At 35.2% G+C, this 24,995-nt stretch overlaps 2 protein-coding genes across 5 annotated transcripts in view; one reads left to right on the top strand and one right to left on the bottom strand.

Moving 5' to 3' along the window:
- The window catches only part of LOC128550089 (F-box only protein 30-like), a 121,697-nt gene that overhangs the window by 58,777 nt on the left and 37,925 nt on the right, over positions 1-24,995 (bottom strand). The gene's annotated exons all lie outside the window — the stretch shown is intronic.
- On the top strand, positions 397-23,766 carry LOC123536871 (zinc finger CCCH domain-containing protein 4-like). 4 transcript variants are annotated; one of them, XM_053528223.1, is made up of 15 exons: positions 397-746; positions 5,427-5,794; positions 6,131-6,506; positions 6,979-7,191; positions 7,501-7,561; positions 9,784-9,984; positions 10,424-10,533; positions 11,107-11,215; positions 11,634-11,703; positions 12,085-12,232; positions 16,146-16,975; positions 17,678-17,884; positions 18,186-18,271; positions 18,666-18,778; positions 19,366-23,766. In XM_053528223.1, exons 2-15 carry the CDS (start codon positions 5,470-5,472, stop codon positions 20,663-20,665), a joined length of 4,149 nt encoding a protein of 1,382 aa, XP_053384198.1. In that variant the 5' UTR covers positions 397-746; positions 5,427-5,469; the 3' UTR covers positions 20,666-23,766. The 4 variants fall into 4 exon arrangements, with proteins under 4 accessions (XP_053384198.1, XP_053384200.1, XP_053384197.1 ...); XM_053528225.1 differs by having other exon boundaries at positions 402-470; XM_053528222.1 differs by lacking the exon at positions 397-746 and adding an exon at positions 1,572-1,728.

Below are 24,995 nucleotides of genomic sequence, written 5' to 3'. Positions count from 1 at the left end.
TTCCTGTCATTAATTAGTCCACGTCCGTGAAATTGAACATCTCGGACATCATATTAAAACGTTTAAATTGACGATTACACGAAGACAACAAGTCAAGTCAATATTTATTTATTGTCGGTAGATGATATAACATTATAAAAGCTCTTGACCGACATAACCTTGCCGATACTTTTTTAATTTAGTTTACGATTTGTCTCCCTTTAGCTATTTCCCAACACGCCTATCACCTTAATGCACCCCATGGCACGAAACGGATACCTATATTTACCCCCAAGCAAACTATCCGTGATATACAACATGTCTGATTCAGAGTGAGGCACAAAGCGGGGAGAATTTATGCTAATTAAGCTATTTGTGTACCAGGTATCGATCATGCGTGCAAAGCGAGCTGAATTATAGATTACCGGGTTGTGCACAGGGCTGAAAAAAATCTTGCTGAAGACGGTATTCTTGAAGTTGTTTGAAGAAAAGTAGGCATTGAAATGATTGTATTCAGCCAATGTTCTCAGCAAATGTATCTAGATATATTACATTAACCGATTTTACTGTAATTTGTAAATTTAAATTGGTCTAAACGAGTGAAAAGCAGAACAATTTAACCTGAAAACAAAGGACAAAAAGGATTCTTATACTTTACAGGGAGAAAAATGGAAGGAAATATCAAAGTATTTCACGTTGGTCTTGATGAAGATCAATTAGAAATATAGATTAAAGAATACTAAATAGTGTGCAAAAACATTTCATAGGCAAGTATTTAATATTCATACCCGAATGCGTATATTTTTCAGTCAGGAAAAGTGCTTGCAATAACCGTGTATGTCTTATTGTTCAGTGCAATACTGTAGCTAGTTCATTTTTATTTGCGATCTTTACATTTTTTTTTCATTTTGCATGAAGTTAACACGTTCTTTTTGATAGGGACATTAAAATCAATGTTTTATGAAGCAGCTTGCATTCGTGGTCACAGCTGTTTCATACGTAAATTGATCATGTTTGTTCATTACAAATCAAATCGCCCCTGGCAACAGTAAATATTTGAGATGACCTACTTTTAGTGTGGAGGGAATTTTGTCCGGCTACCAATGATCATCATGATAGTATTTACTCATAATAATAAAAACTTGCATTTGAACATAATTCTACGTATAAACGGGTTAATGCTAAAATGATTACACAAGAGCAGAATTTTCATCATTAATAGAATTGTTTTTACTTAAATTACAGCACGTTGATTGGACAAATATTCATGAAATATAAAAAGGCTACATTTATTCAAATAAAAAATCACTGTAAACACGTTAGTCGTCGAAATATGTTTTTATGCATAAACTGTGTAATGCCAAACGACCAACTTAATATTCTCTCACAATGGGTTGTTCCCTCCCATCTTGGGCCTCTTGATATTTCGCATTCCTCATATCATGAATAAGACGCGTGATAGAGGTTCTTAAGGTAATATTCCCAATAAACGTATATATTTCCCTTTATCTTCACAACTAATAAATTGGATTACCCCCTTGTTGAACCTCTTTCCGCCCATCAAGGCCATTGACGTCACTGAATGATAAAACTCCGCCATTTTGCGTGTTAGATCTAGAACAGTCTTTGTTCATATAGTTGGAGAAATTTATGTGAGATTTGGACATGAAAAAGGATTCGCAATATACTCGATAATATTCTCTTTTAAAATATAAGGCTACTCTCGTTACATGGATCTCTTTCTATATGGTACATATCCCTTCTTTTCCGCAAAAACCCATTGGTTATAATAGCCACATTCTTTGTTGAAAACTTCACAAACATTCAATATGGTGGCAGAAAAGTGAACATTGGGGATGGGTAAAATTTATTATACATAATGGAAGAGAAGGCGAGCATTTCGTTTACAATTTGTGTTATCAAATATAACGTGAAGGATGCAATTTTAAGAAAACTGAACAGGTCTCTGGCAAAAATGTCATTCCTCATGGCGTGTTGATATATTGCTGTACAGTAATGGCGGCACACAGTTTGGGCGGACGTGTATTTTTTGTCATAGTTGTTACAAAGATATAGAAAGTTATGGCAGGGTTTATATGGCAAATTTGTTTTTGGTTGTAAATAAGGGGACGCTAGAAATTTAGTGTTTGGTTATAGCACAAACCGGAACCATTGTTGTTGTGTTGGCGACATATCGCTGACGTGTCAAATAGGTCACGTGATGTCGAGGTGCGATGTCATGTGATGAATTACGTCTAGACCTATAAATAGAAAAAAATCCAATTTGCGGTGAGATAAAAGATACGGTTGAATAGTCTGGTCAAACGGTATTACGGCCTGTCAGTATTTACGGGCGCCGTATTTACGTAAAATTAAATGGGAGATGGGCTATTTTATATAAATAAACAACACACCAATTTAGTTGACTACAGTCTTAGATAATTGGTAAACACTATGTTATGTACAAGACAACAATGTATTTATAAGATCACCACTCTTAATAAATAACTTTTACTATAAATCTTGATTAAATAAAAACATATTTATTGTTAAATTATTCGCGAGGAATATAAGGTAAGTTTTCATTCACACATTAAAATTGTAACTTCCAAACAATTAAAATGACTACACAACTACAGTAGAAAATTTAGTTTCAAATTTGTACCTTATGTAAGAAAAAAACAGTATTTCAGCTATTGAAGTACTTATTTTCATTTGGTATATTGCCCACTTAATGACCTCTTTGCAACACCCAAAATGGTAAAATAATGAGGCCCTGTCATTGACCTTTCAGTCATCAGACGGCCATCTGTTGTCACTATTTTTAACTTTTACCTGTTAAGGTGTAACACTGTGAATCAATGCTATAGGTAGAGATTTCAGTGATAATTTTTTATCAAGTTTACTGTAATGGTCACTGTAAATTTATATGGACTTGAACAGAAATTTATATTTGGCACACTGCCAGACTATTTACCTATAAAGTGACATTGTCATTGATGTTTACAGAGAGGCCCTTTAAGTGGCATTTGGCCATTATAAAATTTTCTGATATTAAAACTGTACATTGGGCTCTTGGTCAAGATGTTGAGAATTTTAAACACAAATGCTTGCCCAGGGAATAAAAAAAATAAATGTTTTTTTGTTTGCTTCATTAACTTTTCTTTCCATATGAGCAGGATAATATCCCTCACAGTTCAAACATATTTTAGTCCACTAAATAATTTTGCTATTTTTTATTTATAATTGGATGGCAGATTCAAATATGCCCCCACCCAACCCTTCTCATTCTCAAGACACACTAGCAGCAACCTCCCATTTTTATATCAAAACGAAAAAAAAAAAAAAACCCACATATTTTTTGGAATTTCTTCTTATGCCAAATAAGAAAATATATAACTTTTATGTAAAAAAGGATTACCTTACATTTTTGATGCTCCAGAAAATACAAAAACTGTCTTAAAAAAGAAGTGAAATGTTCTAACCCCATTTATTTTGTATTTTAAGCACGGAAAGGCACAGGAAGTACAATAAGTGTTCTGTATCTTTGCTGGTTATGTACACATTGTATTCAAATTTCAGAATCAGTTCTACTTGTCAGTTTTCAAAGATTTTTTTTTTTTGTGTTTTTCCAGCAATCAAAATTGTTTTGGGTCATACAGAATTGGTCTGAAACATTAACTTGAATACTTAAGTTTTAACCATCCTTAACTAGTATTGAAGCAGTAACTGTAATTCATATCTGAGATTTTTTAAGGCAATCTAATTTTTTTTTTCAACTATTAAAGATTGTCATTAAAGGGAGATAATTACAAAATCACAGGATATTGAAATTCTACCATGTAGTCAAATTATGAAAATCAATGCGCTTGATGATGTAACTAAGTAATTATGCGAAATGAAAAAAATACCTCCTTTGCGAAGATTATGGAACTTCTTTTGATAATGTCTTTTATAGCCTTTTTGCATTTATTTCTAGACAAACATGTCAGAATCATCCACTTCTGTCCTTTTCCTATACATAAATGTATACATTAGCACTCCAAATCATTTTTCTGGGGGTGGGGCAGAAAAGTGTAATACCAACAGAGGGTAATGAGATCAGAATTGTGTGTATTTATCAAAATTATCTCCCTTGCGGATATGGTTGTTGCTATACACACACATAATATATTTACATGATACACACACACACACGCACAACAAAATGTTTTTATCAGTCTTGTCATTTCGCTCAAAGATACAATGATTTCCAAGGAAGGGAACAATACCTTGAAAAAAATTTTTATGCATGCATAATAATGCAAATGATTCAGTCACCAGTTTCCTAGTAACAATGGAAGTTTAAGTTTCTGCCATTTTCATGTTCATAGTTTAAGTTAAGAGCAAAACATTTTAAAGCTGAAAAAGCAAAGTGTAAACCTGACTTGGAAAGATTAAAAATTAAGGCAAATATTTAAAGGCGAAAGCACACGTACAGATCCGAAATGGAACAAACATCAGCAACAGATACCATGGACAGAAAAACAGCGTTAAAAACAGAAAAGTAGTGAGAATTAAAGGAAGTCAAAAGATTCAAGTCTGTCCATTTAGACAAAGGAAGGCCTATTCCCTTTTCGTAGAAAACTGAGAAACCTATATATAGTTAAAAGCAGTGAAATTGATTGACCCAATAATGATCAAGTCAAAGACCCTTTCCAAGCGCAGCAAAGAACCCATGCAATTTAAATTCAAACCAAACTAGTCTGATATTAAACAGACTGATGTTCCTGCAGAAGAAATGAGTCAAAAGCCCATAGTGTAGAAATGAACAACGCCATATTATATCAAGATTATGACCAGTAGTTTTTATCATGGTCAGTTGGCCTTACATCTGTGTGTGAAATCAATGTTGAACAACAGAGACAAGTAGAAGCATGAATGAAATAAGACCAAAAATGTTGCAAGACAAGTGAAGCTGTTTGCCCATTCCCCTGCATATGTATATTATACATGAATTTGTCATTCGAGTACTGAGACAATAGAGCTTTAATTGCTAGACCTTCTTGTGTCAGGTGTTGATTTACTGCTGTTTATTGTGGTATAGATCTTGCTCAGTAGAATGCTCAGATTTTTCCAAATTTTATGAGGATATTAAGGTGCAAAACTGGAGAAAAAGTTGCAGGTTGTGTGATGTTTTAACCACTGACAAATCTGAATATAAAAGCAATTTAAAGAGTGTTGAGAATCCTATACATGTGCTGAGTCCAAGGTCATGAAACTGAGAACTGAGCTGACCATTCTTGCAATGATGCATTTGCATCAATTTGTCAGTTTAAGAATTTGATTTCAAAATCAGGAGTAGGATTTTGAATGTACTTTACCATTGAAAACTTGAAACTAAGATTGTTTGCTTTTTTTGTTTTAAATATAGAGATTAACATGTTTTTTTTTCATTCTGTTTGCAGGTCTTTAGACTGCTATTTCATAAAACAAGCAATGGGAGGCTAAATGATCATGGAAACAGAGAACCAGTCAATAGAGCAAGCTCAAGAATTAGCAGGTAACAATAGTGACGAAAATATGGCCCCACAGGATAATGAAGGAATTGTGAGTGACAGTGATATGGGACATATTGAACAAAAAGAAAATAAAGACCCTTTACAAATGAATTCAAAGTTAGAAGGGTCTGATGCTGGTACAGGAACAATTGAGAAGAAAGTTGAACAAATGTCAGCCGACGAAGGCACTGCAGATGATGCAGAAGATGGAGAAATTCTTGAAGATGGCGAGATTGCCAGTGATCAAGATGGTGAAATAAATGAGGAGGAAGAAGGTTAGGATGAAATTTAGTTGATTCTTTTCTTACATTCTAAAGAACTATTGTGTTGTTGACTTTTCTAAAGTAGTATTAGATATCAAGTTTCTTCTGTCCATTTTATGGAAAGTTTCCACACTTTAAAGAAAGGGGAGGAAAAAAATTAATTGAAACTGTGTCTTTAGAATTGGCCACCATAAACTGAAAGCTTTCTTATTGTTATTTTAATTAGCAAGTTTCAAGATAATTCCATTGCTTTTGACTATACAAATTCATTGTCTGAAGGATATTCCAGATTACTTTGTTTGCTAATAAAGACACTTTTTGGAGATGTTTTATTTTGCTGCTTTTCAGAAGAAGGGGAGGATAAATCTAACTCAAACAAATCCAGTCCAACTAAACAAAGGAGTGGTGGACACCGTGAGGATCACAAAAGACGTGGACATGACAAACGTGATAGACATTCAAAACGTAGACGTACTTCCAAAGAAGAACATAAAGACAAACAAAAAAAGAAACGTCACAAAGACTATGATTATGATAAATCGGGAGAAGATTACGACAGTTCTTGGTCTGACACCAGACGAGAAAAAAATGACAGAAAACACGATAGTCCTGCTCATGACAGTCACAGCGAAGACAAGTATTCTGGGAAACATGACAAGGATGGTGATAAAAGACGGCGCGGGTCTGGCGAAAACAGGCATCATAGTGGACGTGATAGAGAAAGGTAAACATATAAAAATGGTCTGCAAAATGAACAAAAACTTCTATCGGGGATTTTTTCAGTATTTTAGTAAGATGACCCATTTACGCATGGCTTTGGGAATTTAAGCGGCATTTTGGTCAAAATTAGGAAAAATCCAATTAGCAAAAAGCAAAGACTTGACAGTTATTTCTTTACTATCATTTATATTTTAGATTATCATTTCAATTTTGCTTGACAATACCAAAAACAAATTTACATGGTACAATTGGGAATTTTTGTCTCAAATGTGGATAAAAAGACTTTTTCAAGTGACCCTATAATAGCTATTAAATAATAAAAAAGCACTGGTAAATTTATGAAACTTGTAAGACACAGTGTAAAATTTGCATCTAAGTATGAAAGAAAATATAAGCAAATATGCTATGTTGCAAAGGCATTATTTAGAAACAAGTAAATTTGACCTACATTATTAAAATCTAATTTTAATTAACAGAGGCAAGGATCGTGATAAAAGTAGTGTTGACAAAGATAAAACTAGGGATCGCTCCAGAGATCGGCATGACAGGGATAGGGGTGACAAGTCCAACAAGAAAGACCGTAGCGGTCGTGATAGAGACCGAGGGAAGGGACGTAGCTATGGAGATGGTTATGACAGTCCACCTGGACTTTATGACAGTCCCTCAGACGATGAATATGATGCAAGCAGGTTTGTAGAAACATTGGATTGTGGTCGGTCATAGACTATAATATAGCTTATCATTAACAGAAATGGTAGGATTTATGAATGATCATGTATTAAGCATAAAAATCAAATTTATATGGAAGATGGACTGTTTTACTGATGTTGAATTTTTCTTTTGCAGAGCAAAATATTCTGTTGTACTCGTTGACAGTTAGAATTTCAGCAGGTCATTTCATAGATCAGTTATAAAGTAAAGAGTAAAAAGTTGAGTAGAAACTTTTTTGTGCAATTTCTTTTTCAGTATTTTAATACTTGGTTTTTGTGTTGTTGCAGATATGCTGACAAGAAGCTCGAATTTGGCATGGAAGGTGAATACATGGAAATGGATATGGAGGTTAGTTATGTGAGAAATACAATGTATAACTTTTCATTGTTTAACATTATCAATAAGTGTTTGTCCTCGATTGTGATTTTTGCAGAAATTTAGACTTTGGTTTAATAGTAATGATGATCATGGGTATATTATGCATTCGTCTGAGTGTTTCCATTGAAAACCAATTACAATAGGCAGATAATTTTTAGTAAACATTTTCCAGAAAAAGTTTACTATTCAGCCATCTTGTAATAACCACTAAATTACGCATTTGATGCAAGTTTTGCCGATACTTTTAATAAATCTTACACTTGACTAGTTTCAAAGAGGAATGTATAACTAGTTTAGTGGTAAGGTTTGTCTTACAGGTTTTTTTAGCTCACCTGAGCACGAAGTGCTCAAAGGTGAGCTTTAGTGATCACCCTGTGTCCGGCGTCCGTCGTCGTCCGTCCGTCCGTCCGTCCGTCCGTCCGTCGTCAACAATTTGACTGTTAACACTCTAGAGGTCACATTTTTGACCCAATCTTAATGAAACTTGGTCAGAATGTTACCCTCAATAAAATCTTGGACGAGTTCGATATTGGGTCATCTGGGGTCAAAAACTAGGTCATCAGGTCAAATCAAAGGAAAAGCTTGTTAACACTCTAGAGGTCACATTTTTGGCCCAATCTTAATGAAACTTGGTCAGAATGTTACCCTCAATAAAATCTTGGACGAGTTCGATATTAAGTCATCTGGGGTCAAAAAGTAGGTCATCAGGTCAAATCAAAGGAAAAGCTTGTTAACACTCTAGAGGTCACAATTTTGGCCCAATCTTAATGAAACTTGGTCAGGATGTTACCCTCAATAAAATCTTGGACGAGTTCGATATTGGGTCATCTGGGGTCAAAAACTAGGTCACCAGGTCAAATCAAAGAAAAAGCTTGTTAACACTCTAGAGGTCACATTTTTGGCCCAATCTTAATGAAACTTGGTCAGAATGTTACCCTTAATAAAATCTTGGACGAGTTCGATATTTGGTTATCTGGGATCATAAACTAGGTCACCAGGTCAAATCAAAGGAAAAGCTTGTTAACACTGTTGAAGCCGCATTTATGACTGTATCTTCATGAAACTTGGTCAGATTGTTAATATTGATGATCTTAAGGTCCAGTTTGAATCTGGGTCATGTAGGATAAAAAACTAGGTCACCAAGCCAAATCAAATGAAAAGCTAGTTTACACTAGAGGCCACATTTATGACCATACCTTAATGAAACTTGGTCAAATCTTGATGATCTATAGCTCAAGTTCAAATCTGGGTTAGGTGGGGTCAAAAACTAGGTCACTAGGTCATATCAAAGGAAAAGCTTGTTAACACTCTAGAGGCCACATTATGACTATATCTTCATGAAACTTAGTCAGAATGTTAAACTTGATGATCTTTAGGGCAATTTGAATCTGGGTCAGTCGGTGCAAAAACTAGGTCACCGGGTCAAATCAGAAGGAAAAGTAATTAACACTGTAGAGGACCACGTTTATGACCATATCTTAATGAAACTTGTCAGAATGTTAATCTTGATAACTCTTTAGGTCAAGTTAAATCTGGGTATGATGGAGTTCAAAAACTAGGTCATAGGTCATATCAAAGGAAAAGCTTGTAACACTCTAGAGGCCACATTTTGACTATATCTTCATGAAAACTTAGTCAGAATGTATAAATTGATGTCTTTAGGTCAGTTCGAATCTGGGTCATGTCGGGTTCGTACAAAATCAGGTCACGGGGTCAAAATAAAGGAATAGTTAGTTAACACTTTAGAGGCCACATTTATGACCATTCTATTGAAACTTGGTCAGAATGTTAATCTTGATGATCATAGGCAAGTTTAAATCGGGTCAGGTGTTAAAAAACTAGGTTACTAGGTAAATCAAAGGATAAAGCTTGTTTAAGACTCTAGAGGCCAGATTTGTGACTGTATTCTTCATGAAACTTAATAGACTTGTTAATCTTGATGATCATTTAGGGTCAAGTTCGAATCTGGGTTCATGTGGGAGGCAAAACTAGGTCACCAAGTTAAAATCAAAGGATAAAGCTTGTAAACACTATTAGGCTACATTTATGACCATATTTAATGAAACTTGTCATGATATGTTGATCTTGATGATCTTATAGGTCAATAGGTCAGGTGAGCGATACAGGGCCTTCATGGCCCTCTTGTTTTTTGCTCATTTTGTTCTATACAATCCAATATCCTTGTCTTACAGCAACCAATGCCAAAGGGCAAAAGAAAGCAACAACAACAACAACAGCAGCAGCAGCAGAAAAAGTTTGACCGTCGACGACAGCGCAATGATAGAGGTGAAGATTTTGAGGAAGATGCTCCTGCCAAGAAGAAACCCCTTCTTCAAACTCCAATGGAGGAGAGACCGGTGTGTCGTTTCTTTAAGGAAGGAAAATGCCAAAAAGTATGTACTGTTTGATTGTATTAACTGTTTTGCATTTTACTGATATTTTATATTGGAGTTTTTAGAGGTTAAAAGTCCTTGATTCAAACTATATCTTTATTACAGATTGAGTGGTGAACAGTTCCATATTGGCAAAAAAAAAATTAAGAAAGCCATAGAGGAACAGATAATAGTAGGCTTTGTTGTTATTCGTGCATATGTGTTGATTAATACATGGTTGAAAGTTTTAGATTTTGTATATAAAGAAGTGTTAGTCATTAAGTATTTGTCTTGAGGAGAAATACTGTAGCAGTGTAAATGAAGAATGTTTTGATGTCCTCAAGACAGTACAGTTATTTCAGAAGAAATAAATCTGATCATTTTTCAAAGGCTTATCTACATAAATTTGAATAGTCTACTTTTATTGATGCCAAAGATGACAATATGTATTTAATTTCAGGGGCCAGATTGTCCATTCAACCATGACTATCAGCCACAGAAGAGATTAGAGTTGTGCAAGTACCATCTACAGTCATATTGCAGGAAGGAAGGATGTGTTTTCATGCATGATATCCTTTCATGAAAATCATGTGTTACTTGTACTTGGAAAAACAATTTGATCTAAGAATTATAATAAATATTCTTTTGAGGGGAGATGACCAAACACTGTACATGAACTTTCATTTGGGTTAATTTGTAGTTTCGATCGGAATTTCTTGTTACTTGAACTTTTAAAAATTCTACATCCAGTCCCCTGAATGAAAGGGAGGGCACTGCAGGAAATTGGACGGGAATTTTGGGTGCTTCTGATAGTTGTTTTTTGATGGAGCACTAAATGTGAAATAATTTCTTTAGAGAATATATTAATAAAAAATTTGGCTGAACTTCTAGTCAAATATTTTTTCAAACAACTTTTTTTTTCATTCTAAAAATAGCAAAGAGATATTTAAAAAATCTGGGGAGGTCCTAGGGAAGTTTTACCGTAAACATTATCTTTGAGTGAATTTGAAAGATTTTGTTGAACTTACCTTTTATGATCTTGGAAGTTGAAATTCTGCTTCAAAAATTCCTCCTCCTCTGTCAGGACAAAATCCTGTTCTTATGTTATTGTAATATACATGCATTTCCTTGACAATTCTCACAAGATTTTCCATGTAAATATTTCCACACTGGATCTACGTGTTACCAGGGAGACAACTGCAAGTTTTCCCATCAACCGCTGACAGAAGAAACGGACATGGCCCTTCAAAATGTGAGTTTTATTTTTGATAAACCGACTTCACTATCAAATTTGTTAAAAGTAAGACACATTCCAAAGCCAGATTCAGCTATCATATTGAAAGTATTTCCAGTAGTAAGGCATGACTGTCCCTGCAAAAAATCCAAACTATTTCTTTTCTAAGGGTATCACTGTAACAGTGAACTTGAGGAACAATTTATAGGGATAGTTCAGCCACTGCAAAAGGGAGTAGGGTGAATATTAAATGTGTTTTCATTTCACCAACATTGGAAAAGAGACAGATATAACAGCTGTTTCAGAAGTATGCTATTGAACATAATTTAAAATGTATTGAAAAGTAAATGGAGAAAATAACAGATGTTTATTGATGAAATTTTCAGTTAGTTTAGATTTTGTTGTGTATCTAGACCCTAAATTTTATTTTTTTCAGCTATTGAAAGAAAGGGAGGATTGGGAAGAAGATTTTGGAGAAAGGAAACATAAAAAGAAAGGGTTGCTAGGTAAGCTTCTGAAGCAAATTGTAGAAAAACAATTTCTCTTTCTTCTTTTAACTGACTTACTTAAAACCATGCCTATTTCACCGAAATAGAGTTAGCAAGTAATGAGTTATTGTGTTCTAGAAATATTAAACATTGCTAATGTTGTTTGAATATTTTTTAAGGAAATATACATGTAAAGAAATGAATCATGCCTGGTAGCGTTAATGATTTACACAAAGGCTAACATTAGTAATATGGATCTTCTACATACACTGGACAAATAGTTTTGCTAAATGTGTAGGTATTTATAAGAGAAAACATCTACGTATCATTAAGATATTTTCATTTTGAAGGCATGTTTGTCAGTTTCATAGTATTTGTATGTATTTAACTTCCTAACAGGTGATCAACCCCATATGTCTGAGCAGGAGATTCAGAAGAAATTGGAGGACATGAAAAGTATTCCTTCAATATTTGACATCGAGACGCACAAACCAGGTGAAAGTCCAAACAAACCACCGCCAAAGATGGGCCAGTCACCAAACATAAGGTAAATGAGGAGCTTAAAGCGGAGAATTGTTAGTTTCTTGTGGAGAGTTTATTAAAACTGGTTATGAATTGATAGAAGCAACTTCTGTAGATTCCTGAATTTAATACTGTTGTAGAATTTCATAAAAAACGTCCTGCTTGAACATATGAATGATCTGGGAGACATATATAAATTAGACTGTACATCTGTTAGTTTGCTACTCTGTCCATTCAAAATATTTCAGCTATAACTTTTAAAAAAAATGGGGAAGAGGGGGTTAGACTTAGACTTGCCTTTGTCTGTCTGTCTGTCTGTTTGTCCGGGTCATCAAACCTGAAAGGATTATTATTCAGTATGTGAAGTTGTGCACCTAGTGTTTTTAGCTCACCTGTCACAAGTGACAAGGTGAGCTTTTGTGTCGCTGGTTAACGTCGTACGTACGTACGTAGTGCGTACCAGTGCGTCCGTTGCGTCTTAAACTTTTGTTCGTGTACCTACTAGAGGTCAATTTTCATGGGATCTTTATGAAAGTTGTCAGAATTGTTCATCTTGAGATTACTAGGGTTCAAGTTCGAAATGGTCAGTGCATCAAAACTAGGTCAATTAGGTCTAAAATAGAAAAACCTGTGACCTCTCTAGAGGCCATATTTCACAGATCTTCATGAAAATTGGTCAGAATGTTAACCTTGATGTATCTATGGTAAGTTCAAAATGGGTCAACGTGGGGTCAAAAACCTAGGTTCAGTGGTCGAAAAATGAAAACCTGTGGACCTCTCTAGAGGCCATATTTTTCATGAGATCTTCATGAATTGGGTCAGATTGTTCATCTTGATGATATCTAGGTCAAGTTCGAAACTGGGTCACGTGGGTTAAAAACTAGGTCAGTAGATCTAAAAATGGAAGAAAAACTTGGGACCTCTCAGAGCCATATTTTTCAATGAGTCTTCATGATATTGGTCAGAATGTTCACATGATGATATCTAGGTCATGTTCGAATGGGTCATGTGGGGTCAAAATCTAGGTCAGTAGATCTAAAAATAGAAAAAAACATTGAACCTCTCTAGATGGCCATATTCTCATCAATGGATCTTCATGAAAATTGGTCAGAATGTTCACCTTGACGATATTAGGGTCGAGTTCGAACAATGGGTCATGTGCGGTCAAAACTAGGTGCAGTAGGTCTAAAAATGAAAATCCTTGTGACCATCTCTGAGAGCGATATTTATCAATGGATCTTATGAAATTGGTCAGAATGTTTTACCTTTGAAGATATCTAGGTCAAGTTCGAAACTGGGTCAGTGGTTTTAAAAACTAGGTCAGTAGATCTAAAAATGAAAAAACCTTGTGACCTCTCTAAGAGGCCATTTTTTTCATGAGTATCTTCATGAATATTGGTCAGAATGTTATTCTTGATGATATCTAGTCAGATTCAAATGGGTCATTTGGGTCAAAAACAGGTCGTAGGTCTAAAATAGAAAAAACCTTGTGACCTCTCTAGAGGCCATATTTCTCAATGGATCTTCATGAAAAATTGTGAGAATGTTCCAGCTTAGATATCTAGGTCAGGTTCACGTTAACTCGGTCATGTGCGGTCAATAACTAGAGTGAGTAGTCTCGAAAAATAGAAAAAACCTTGTGACCTCTCTAAAGGCCATATTTTCACGAGGATCTTTGAAAATTGGTGGAATTGTTCATTCTTTGATAATCTAGGTCAGTTTAAAGTGGGTCACGTGCCTTCAAAACAGGTCATTAGGTCAAAAATAAAAAACTTGGACATCTCTAGAGCCATGTTTTTTTCAATGGATCTTCATGAAAATTGGTCAGAATTTTTAGTCAGCCATGAGCACAAGGACAAGGTGAGCATTTTGTGATACCGCGTGGCGCCGTCGTACGACGTCGTAGCCAGTCATCGCGGTTCCGTCAGTCCGTAAACTTGGTAGCTTGTGAAATCTAGAGGTCACACTTTTATGATTCTTTAAGAAAGTTTGGTCAGAATAATGTTCATCTTGTATGATATCTAGGTCAAGTTCGAACTGGGATCAGTGCGGTCAAAACTAGGTCATAGAGGCTAAAAATAGAAAAACCTTGTGACCTCTCTAGAGTGCCATATTTTCATGAGATTATAAAATTGGTCAGAATGTTCACCTTGATGAATCTAGCGTTCATAGTTTGAAATGGTAACGTGGGTAAAAAACTAGGTCAGTAGAGTCTAAAAATATCAAAACCTTGTGACCTCTCTAGAGCCAGTATTTCTCAATGGACTTCATACAATTGGTCAGAATGTTCACTTGAGATATCTAGGTTCAAGTTCGAAACTGGGTCAGGTGGGGTCAAAAACTAGGTCAGTAGATCTAAAAATAGAAATACTTCTATGTAACTCTCTAGAAGGCTTTATTTTCAAGAGTCTTCTATGATATTTGTCAGAATGTTTCATCTTGATGATAACTAGGTCTAGTTGAGAACTGGTACAGTGGGGTCAAAAAACTAGTCAGTAGGTCTAAAAATAGATAAAACTTGTTGACCTCTTTAGAGGCCATTATTTTCTAATGGATCTTCATGAAATTTAGTCAGATTGTTCATCTTGATGATATCTAGATCAAGTTCGAAATGGGTCACGTGGGGTTCAAAAACTAGGTCAGTAGAATCTAAAAATAGAAAACTTGTGACCTCTCTAGAGGCCATATTTTTCAGAGATCTTCATGAATATTGGTCAGAATGTTAACCTAGATGATATCTAGGTCAAGTTCGAAACTGGGTCACGTGGGGTCAAAAACTAGGTCAGTAGGTCTAAAAATAGAAAAAACCTTGTGACCTCTCTAGAGGCCATATTTCTCAATGGATCTTCATAGAAATTGGTCAGAATGTTCACCTTGATGATCTCTAGCTTAAGTTTGAAACTGGGTCACGTGCGGTCAAAAACTAGGTCAGTAGGTCTGAAAATAGAAAAAAATTTGTGACCTCTCTAGAGGCCATATTTTTCGCGGGATCTTTATGAAAATTGGTCAGAATGTTCACCTTGATGATATCTAGGTCAGGTTCGAAACTGGGTCATGTGCGGTCAATAACTAGGTCAGTAGATCTAAAAATAGAAAAACCTTGTGACCTCTTTAGAGGCCATATTTTTCAAGAGATCTTCATGGAAATAGGTCAGAATGTTCACCTTGATGATATCTAGATCAAATTCGAAACTGGGTCACGTGCGGTCAAAAACTAGGTCAGTAGGTCTAAAAATAGAAAAACCTTGTGACCTTTCTAGAGGCCATATTTCTCAATGGATCTTCATGAAAATTAATGAGAATGTTCAGCTTGATGATATCTAGGTCAAGTTCGTAACTGGGTCATGTGCGGTCAAAAACTAGGTCAGTAGGTTGAAAAATAGAAAAACCTTGTGACCTCTCTAGAGGCCATATTTTTCACGAGATCTTCATGAAAATCGGTGAGATTGTTCACCTTGATGATATCTAGGTCAAGTTTAAAAGTGGGTCACGTACCTTCAAAAACTAGGTCATTAGGTCAAATAATAGAAAAACCTTGTGACCTCTCTAGAGGTCATATTTTTCAATGGAGTTCATGAAAATTGGTCAGAATTTTTTATCTTGATGATATCTAGGTCACATATGCTCAAAACCTAGGTCACTATGACAAATAATAGAAATAACGACTTCATACTCAGTTCAACACTGGGTCATGTGGGGATAGGTGAGCGATTCAGGACCATCATGGTCCTCTTGTTATGGGAATTTGATACAGCCAGACCAGAGTTACAGCCCTTGAGTTTGTTAAAAAAATGCATACAGTAACAGGAGTAGGGGAACCAGTGTCCTATGAACACACAATGTAGTTTATAAATGATTCAAGAGATTCCAGTGTAACTTTACAGAAGTATTTAGCATAAAATTTAATAATGTTTATAGATTATTTTTCTATCCTTCAGGCTACAAGGTGGATTTCCAGATCAAGGCATGCATCAACAGATGGGGCCTGGGGGCCCGAACATGAGGTTCAATGGACCACCAAACCAAGGAGGCCCACCACGACCACCATTTATGGGACCTCCTGGGCCAGGCATGGATGGGCCACCAATGAATATGCAGGGGCCTCCTCCCATGGTTAGTGGTGCAAATATGGGAAACGGACCTGGCTTAATGGGACCAGGTCCTGCACCAATGATGTCAGGACCAGGAATGTCGGGTCCTGGCATGCAGGGACCTCCTTTGGGGCCTCCTATGAGCCAGGCAGCAGCTTTGGTTGGGGCAATTCTTCGTGCAGCCCCTATGCTTCAGCAGTACAGGGGACCAGGTCAACAAGGTCCAAAGTCTATGCAAGGTGATCCACGATTTATGGGCCCAAATGTAATGGGGCAAGGACCAAATATGATGGGACCACCTCCAAATATGAGTGGTTCGATAATGAGCCCTGGACAGGATGGAATGATGGGAGACAATCAACAGGGTATGATGGGAATGGGTCAAGGTCAGCAAGTTATGATGAATCAAGGTCAAGGGTCAATGATGCAGGATGAAGATATGAATCAACAACAAACTAATCAAAATATGAATAGTCAAATGAACATGGCAGGTGGGTCTAACATAAGGGATCCTAGAAAATTGGGGGCACAGAATGATCCTAGGCTTAAAAGAGAGGACCAGGAGATAACAGATGTGGATATGAGACCTGTTAAAAGTGGTGAGAGTAGTAACCTAGGTGACCAAGATTTTCGCCAAGATGTTGACATGCGTCAGGAAGACAGTGGCAGTAACCAAGGTAAACTGAAAGCTGTATTAATTACATTTACTTTATAAACAAAACCTAGAAGTATAGTTGTATCATAGCTCGGTGTTTTTTCTTAACAAATTTGGTGCAGGTAATTCGTATACTCCAAGTACAGGGTGCGGTAACTAAAAGTGTGCAGGTATTTAATACCCGCACGCTAGTTACCTCACTGTTAGATAGGAAAGTATGCCAGCTGTCTGGAACAGTAGACAGCAAGTGTATTTTATTGATTTTCTGCTCTAGCATTGGTTTATTTTACCTGGGCTTTACACATTTGTAAAGCAAGGATTTTAAGTACTCACTGAACTGCTGTATATGGCAATGTGGACCGCCTACAACTACCATATATGGATGGCTATGATACAAAACAGAAAGAACATTAAAACTCTCGGGTAAACGATTTATACTCGGGGGCTACGCCCCCTTGTACAAATCGTTTACCCTCGAGTTTCAATGCTCTTTCTATTACTTAATGGGAAGATTACTACTCTGAATACATTCAAAGAATATATTTACTCTTTTGTCTAGCTCTCAGATGAGTGAAGTCCAGTTTTTGGCAATGCAACGGTTAATTGATTTTGTTTTTTTAAAGCATCTAGTAATAGCGTTGGTATGATGAAAAGGTACTTTGTAAAAAAAAAAATGAAGAGTCAAGTATTATGTTTGTATAATATGTTTATTTTAACTTCATAGGTGACCACACTCCACAGCAAAATTGGGATGAAGATAATTCAGAAGCAAACAATGAGGATGATATGGAAATTCCGAGCCATTTGCCGCCAAAACAGCGCGAAATGTTCATGCGTATACGACAACATCAGTTGAAAATGCAGCAGCAAAAAACAGCAGAGAATAATCAACAGCTGGAAAAGCAGCAGAACACGGCTAGCTCAATGAAAAGTAAGTGATATAATGTTTATTTGTTAAAAAAGTTGTGTTTTGTTAGTTAAGATCATATAAAATGTCTTTTTGCTATTTGAACTGCTCTGAATTTGGCTTGTGTAATCATTAAATGAGGCATATCAGCAGTTGGTGTTTAGAGGACACAAAACTGAACCAAATTGGGAGTGCAAACATGACCTCTAAGGATTGCCATTTTGAGTATGATTGATATACACATGCACGTCTTCAAAAACAAACTGATATAAAAATTTGTGTAAGTCTTCTAATTGCTATTAACATGTTATGATATGTATTACAGTGGATGATGATAAATGGTACTCCAGTGATGAGGATGAGGATGTTAAGCCACCAAATATCTCAAATATTCTCACTTCTCTCAGCCAGGTATGTATCCTCACTTCACCAAGTCAGGTATTTACTCAAATATTCTCGCTTCACTGAACTGACTAATTCTGTCCAAGTCGGTAGATCAAAGGTCAAGGTCACTTTGACTGCTAAAAATGATTTTCTATCAGTAACTAGAAAGGGCTTGGACATTCTGAAGCAGTTAAACTTCATAAGATGATATCCTATAATCAGAAGATGTAGATTACTCATAAATGTTAAAGGGATCTTTAGTTGAAGGTCAAGGTAACAGTTTAGTAGAAACTGAAAAGTTCTGTAGCTTGCTCTGAGAAGCAACCTTGGATGGGAAAAATGCATGTTTTACAAACCAATCTTGTTAGTTTAGTATTTATATTTATACCTAAGAGAGTAAATACATTATTTTATCTTGCAGCCCAAAGCTTCTGAGAGTATTCCAGCCAACACAGCATCATCATCAATAAATGTTATGCAAATGATAAATGCCATTAAGAGTTCAAATACGGCAAGTTCTGCAGCTCCAAGCAGGTAAGTTATCTCAAAGTTTTTGTGCCCCCTAACTTTTAGTGAGGGGGTAGGGGGACTAACATTTATCCTTGTCTGTTCATCCATCCAAATTTGTGTCTTGCTTATCTCGAAAAGTATTTGATGTAGAGTCATCAAACTGCATAGAAATGTTAATTTGGCATGTGAAGTTGTGCACCTAGTGTTTTAATTGGGATTTCATACAGCCAGACCAGAGTTATGGTCCTTGACTTGGTCAAAATTATGCATACAGTGACAGGAGTAGAGTGGGGGCACCAGCGTCCTATAGACAGTCTAGTCTTATATGGATTTTGCCTGCTTCATTGTTTGTCACTTAACTAGTGTAAGATAAAATGTGATGCTTTAAATCAAACTGAAATAGAAAAGCGCAGTTTTTACATGAGACAACTGTAGATTTACTGTTCAGTAATATCAAAGATACAACCTTTTCAGCCAGATACTTGGGGGGAAAAAAATTGCTTCACACAAATAGTATTTTATGTAAGATTGAGGACTATTTATCTCCAGAGTGCATACCATTAATTAGGATATAAGCTAATAATTTTAAGATCCATTTTATTTATTTTCAGACCAAATGATCCTCGGACACAAGCTGCACAATCAAAGGCATTCCAGCGTGAACCTGCGATTATAAATTCCCGTGACGGAGACTGTCCGTGGAGATTATTACGTGTCATGTACGTCAAACAAAGAATACCAGATAATATTAATATGAACGATTCGAAGTATAAATTGGACCCTCGTGTTCAAAAAATGTTGAAATTACAGGAATTAGAGAGTGGGAAAGTGATAGACCATTCGAAAACTGTTGTCCCAGTGAAAAGTGAATTACACAAAAGTTCTAGTGAACATAAACTTCCGAACTTACTAGATCCTAGAGTGTTTAAAGAAAAACAAACAGGTCCCACAAGACCTGAATTGACACCATTTATAGACCCACGATCGGGTATGAAACAGGAAAGTGATCAAACTTTTAAACCAGAATTGCCGGTGCAAAGACCACTAGACCCTCGCTTAAAACCAGGACTTGAACCTCCAGCTAAGCCACTAGATCCTCGTGTTCAGAGAATGACATCCAATCCAGGAATGCCAGCAAGAGCAATGGACCCAAGGCTAGCTCGACAAGATTCAAATAGTCCTAGTGCCATAAATCCGGCAAGTAGACCATTTGACCCAAGACTTGCACGACAAAATAGTCATGATTCGCAACCAGGGTCACGTGGTTCTACGCCACCCATAGATCCTAGAATGTTTAATAGACAACCATCTAGTGAACCAAAGATAACTAAACTAGAAAATTTACCAAGTTTACCACTTGATTTAGGGCTAGGTGTTAGCCCTACATCAGATCCACGACTTGGGAAAGTGACTGAAGCAGATTCAGTTTCATCAGTTCACAGACAAATAAGTCAGCCAGGAACTTCTGCTGAAAAAGAAGCTGCTAGAGACTTGCCAAAGCCAAAACTAGATTATAGAAATGATCCAAGGTTTAAAAGAAAGCGTATTTCAGATGCAAGTCTTTCACCAGACATTACAGGTAAAAGATTTTCTGGACAGAGAAAATCAAGTACGGAATATAGTTCACCGTTAGGAGGTGATACATCACAACAATCTGAGGAATCTGGGTACAATAGTTACAATAGACCTCGACCAGTGCAACCACAACCAGTGCAGTCTCGCCCACAAACTACAAATAGTTCAACTAGTAGTGAAACTGTACCTAGTGCAAGTTCAGACGTTAGCGCTCATGATATTTTGGACTCGTTACAAATTATGCCACCACCAGGGCTAGACGAGACGCAAGGGTCGGACAAAAATCTCAAAGACATATTTAAAACAATTGATCCAACTGCTTCACCGTTTTGCTAGTATATTCCGGAAGATATGTGGATCTGAAATAAAAGTGATCTTTCTTAAATCGTGTCAGAAATTTATGGGATATTTATTACAGGAGGTGAACAACTTTATTCTATGTCTATGCTAAATTGTTTCTTAGCAATAATTTATTTTAACAAGTTTGAATTATCACTTTCTGTTGTATGACTTGATAGCTGGGAAGTGAATCATGTGTTAAATTATATCAGTTCCTGCCTGCAGTTTGTTACAAAACAGAGTATAACCACTGCTACTTTTATACCACTTAAATACATTTGTCATAAAAGTTATACCAAGAAAACTTTCAAGAACATAAATTTGATGTTGAATATTTTACTGGCAGCAGTAGTAATTTTGTAATTGTATATTTCGAAATACTTTTTTTTCATAACTGATATTCCAAAGACTGCAATTAATGAATTTTAAAAAATAAAACAGAACAATGACTTAATAATCTTTATGATAAAATAATCTTAAAGGAGAATTGATTTCATATTTTTTTTCTGTTAAAAAATCAATTTATTTAGGCTCCATGGAAACCAATGACACCAGCCAACCCTGTAGATAAAGCCTCTGTAAATGACTACAATTTCACGAACTTTTGTGCCAAAAAATTTGGGTTAGCCTTAAATACTTTCAGCTTTCACAGTCTTTAGTTATTTTTGTTGTTGTCTTTCTTTTTTACCTAAAAAGTGGTTGTTAATTACAAATACTCGGTAAATTTATTGTTGTAATCTTACTAGCCCAATGAATCTTTGTAGATCAAAGCAAGATTTGCATTTAAATTATGAAAATTTGTCTTTCATTCCCTGCTTTAATAGTTGTTGTTACTATGTGTCTGTATGTACTAGTTTATGTGTGATATCAAAACAATGAAATTGTTTAGTGAAAGGAAGATGTTTTTGGTATTGAAAATGCCAACAATTTTGTGTGTGTTAAATGTATACAGCAGCAGCTCATTGTGTTGTAAAATTTAAAAAATCTCTTAAATTACAAAAATTACGCAGTTGTAAGATCGCTGTGATGTAGAAAAATAGAAAAAAAGATTAATTTGATCAAAGAAAAAGATTTTTTTTGCCATATCAATCATTTATTTTATGTGCCAAATTTTGTTGTTAAAGTTGATTATGGTAAACTTACTAGTTTATGGTCTGTTGTGGGTCTTGATTAACTAAGTTTTGCTCTAATTGGAAAATGAAGGTATTAAAGTACTAAATTTTCTGATTTTATAGTACTGGAAGACCGAAGTTATATAGTTTTTATGGAAACTGTAATTATTAAGAGTTCTTCTTAAATTTTCTGCTATGTACACACATTTGAAACTAAGATTTGGGAAATTGAATATATTTGGCTGTCATAATTTTGGATTCAGAATGTTCAGCACGATAAAGGTCAAGATTTAAAGCCCCAACTTTTACTACCCTGGCAGTAAGTTTTGTAGGAGGAGCCTATCAAATAACAACGCTACTCTAGGCTGTCTGTTAGCTAAAAATAGCTCACTTTAAATGATTCACAGGCAAATGTAAACAATGGTCAGTTGAAGAAGAAATTTGAACTAGTTTGCATGTTTTGATGGTAAAAAACTATTATTATCCATATTGTGCATCCATATCAGTATCAATCCTATGAAAAATTGAGTCAAGACTAGCATTCCTGATTTTTAATCTTGTTTATGTAAATTTAACAATGAAACTCAAAATCAAACATTCATTTAACTAAAATTCTGTCATTGCTGGCTGGTCCATTAATTGAGATAATCTAGCAATAAATGTAGAAATAATAAACTTTTAAGTCTGGGATGCAGAACAATACACGCAAATTAGCAAGTGCTGCTGTGATAAGGACTAATAAAAATGATAAGCTATTTGAAATTATATTTATCACTGTATGTCTGTAATTAGTAGTTCCCTATTTCTTTAAAACATTTTTATGATATGACATATAAAAATATAACTAGAAATGACTATGATATTCTGTTTGGTTTAAAAATTCAAAATTACTTTCTGGAGAAGTTTTGCAATGCACTCTAGCTAGGTGTTAATTCCATTGATAGGAAACCTTCTGATGATCAGGTTTGTTGATAAAATTAACCACGTGGGAATTGTTTACATTCTCTGTTCCTCTAGGGTTCATGACCTCATTAGCTCCTCCCGGCAAATTCAAATTTTTGGCAGTTAGGTTTAAATAATTTTTTGAAACTATACTTCAACATTTTTTGTTTTAAAAAATAAAAACACCAATTGATAAAGAATATTTCAATGTGTATTTATGCAATTTTTCATAACTTTTTATTCAGTGGTTTATTTAAAATTTTGAAAAAGGGCTCTCTGATGTGAAACATGCATAATTTATATAAAAACCTGCCCCGGCACCATCTTGTGGCTTTTATATGGCAGTTGGGGGTTTAAGGAACTGTTTTATTGTTTTATAAAAAAAATTATTTAGTGATTGAGAACATTTTTATGATAATTTAGAAGATTTACCACATGCGTCGGGTTTACTTTAAGTAAATGTTTGTTATTCAAAGCTTTAAAAGTCTATTTATGAATTAAATAATAGTTGTGCTGTGTAATGCCGCAGACCTTGTCCTTCCACAGTGAAATTTTTTTTTGGAGTGTATGAGTTTTTTTTCAAGTGCGAGAGAAAAAGATTGATGTGTATATACAATGTACATGTGTGAATGAACATAAAGGAAAGCTATATGTGATTTGTATAAAAAGTGCTGGTAGCTTATATATATGGATATTTAAATGGCAAAACTTCACAGTATTTGAACCATTGTGATAATAATGCAAAAGATTTACCTGCTAACAGGTGTGTAGTGTTAATAGGTTTTTCAAAGTGGCACAGCTTTTATATAACTTTATTATTCCAATTTACCATCAGTTAAGCAGTAACTTTTGTCCCAGAAGATAAATGTGTTGTATGTTAAACTATTCCAAACAGTACTAGATTTTAAACCATGAATTTTTATTTGAATTTACAAGGTAATAAAGAAAAGGAACTATTGAATTACAGTCCTGAATCTCAACAAAAATGATTTTAAAGAATGGGGAAAAAGTATTGTTGGTGTCTTGGCGGTATGTTTTTTTTTTTTAACAAAATGAAGCATTTAAGTTCAGACTTTTCAGGTGAGTGGTGGTAGTAAAAGCGTCAACAGAGGTCTTACTTCTAAAGAATTAAAAAGAAATTACACAAAATGAAATGTAATAAAGAAATCACATTGGTCAAATTGCTGTTTGAAATTAGCCAAAATATAACGCTTTTGTTTCATTATATGACTATCGTGAAACCCACCTCTATTATTGTACATCATTAAAAATGTGCAGATTAAAAATGTTAAAATTTTACTTGTCTCTGTGTATATAATTATGCATCCAGTCTGAGAACAAGAGGGCCAAGATGGCCCTAGGTTGCTCACCTGTGTAACACACCGTAACAGTGTTAACATGTTTTACCTAGTGATTACATGGAGACAAATATTCTGACCAATTTTCAGTAAGATTGGACCATAAAACGTGGTATCTTGAGTGAAAACAAGCATTTTCTTTGATTTGACCTGGTGACCTAGTTTTTTACCCCACATGACCCAGATACCAACTTGTCTAAGACTTCATGATAACAAACATTCTGACTAAAATTTATGAAGATAGAGTTAAAAATGTATCCCCTAGGGTGTAAACAAGCTTATTCTTTGGCTTGACCTGGTGACCTAGTTTTTGACACAGATAAAAATTCATACGATATTTCATGCAGACAAACATTCTGGTCAAGTTTCATGTACATAAAATGAATAAGAGTGTTAACACGCTTTTCCTTTGATTTGACTGGATGACCTAGTTTCTGACCCCATATGACCCAGTTTCAAACTTGGCCTAGAAACCATCACGATAAACATTCTGACCAAGTTTCATGAAGATAGGGTCATAAATGGGGCCTCTAGGTTGTTCAAAAAGCTTTTCTTTTGATTAGACCTGATGACCTAGTTTTTGACCCAACATGACCTAGTTTCGATCCAGGCCTAGAGATCATCAAGATAATCATTCTTTGCAAGTTTGTATTAAATCAAAGCATAAATGAAACCTCTATATGACAAAGGCCAAAATAGAAAATTTTGCCCCTTTCAGGGGCAGTAACTCTAGAACCCATGATGTAATCTAGCCGGTTTTCAAAAGGACTTGAGTTGTGTGTAAGTGTGGTTAAAATCAAATATAAAATGTCACTTCTATCGTGTTCAAAAGGTATTAATTATATCCCCCCCCCCCTATGTGACAGGTGAGCTAAAAAAGGATATAATTTTGCAGCTCACACTGGTAGACCATTT

The sequence above is a fragment of the Mercenaria mercenaria genome, chromosome 17, assembly GCF_021730395.1.
Source record: "Mercenaria mercenaria strain notata chromosome 17, MADL_Memer_1, whole genome shotgun sequence".
In the NCBI taxonomy this organism is placed as follows: Eukaryota; Metazoa; Mollusca; class Bivalvia; order Venerida; family Veneridae; genus Mercenaria; species Mercenaria mercenaria.
Note: the sequence above shows the minus strand (reverse complement) of the source record. Positions and strands in the feature narration are given on the sequence as shown.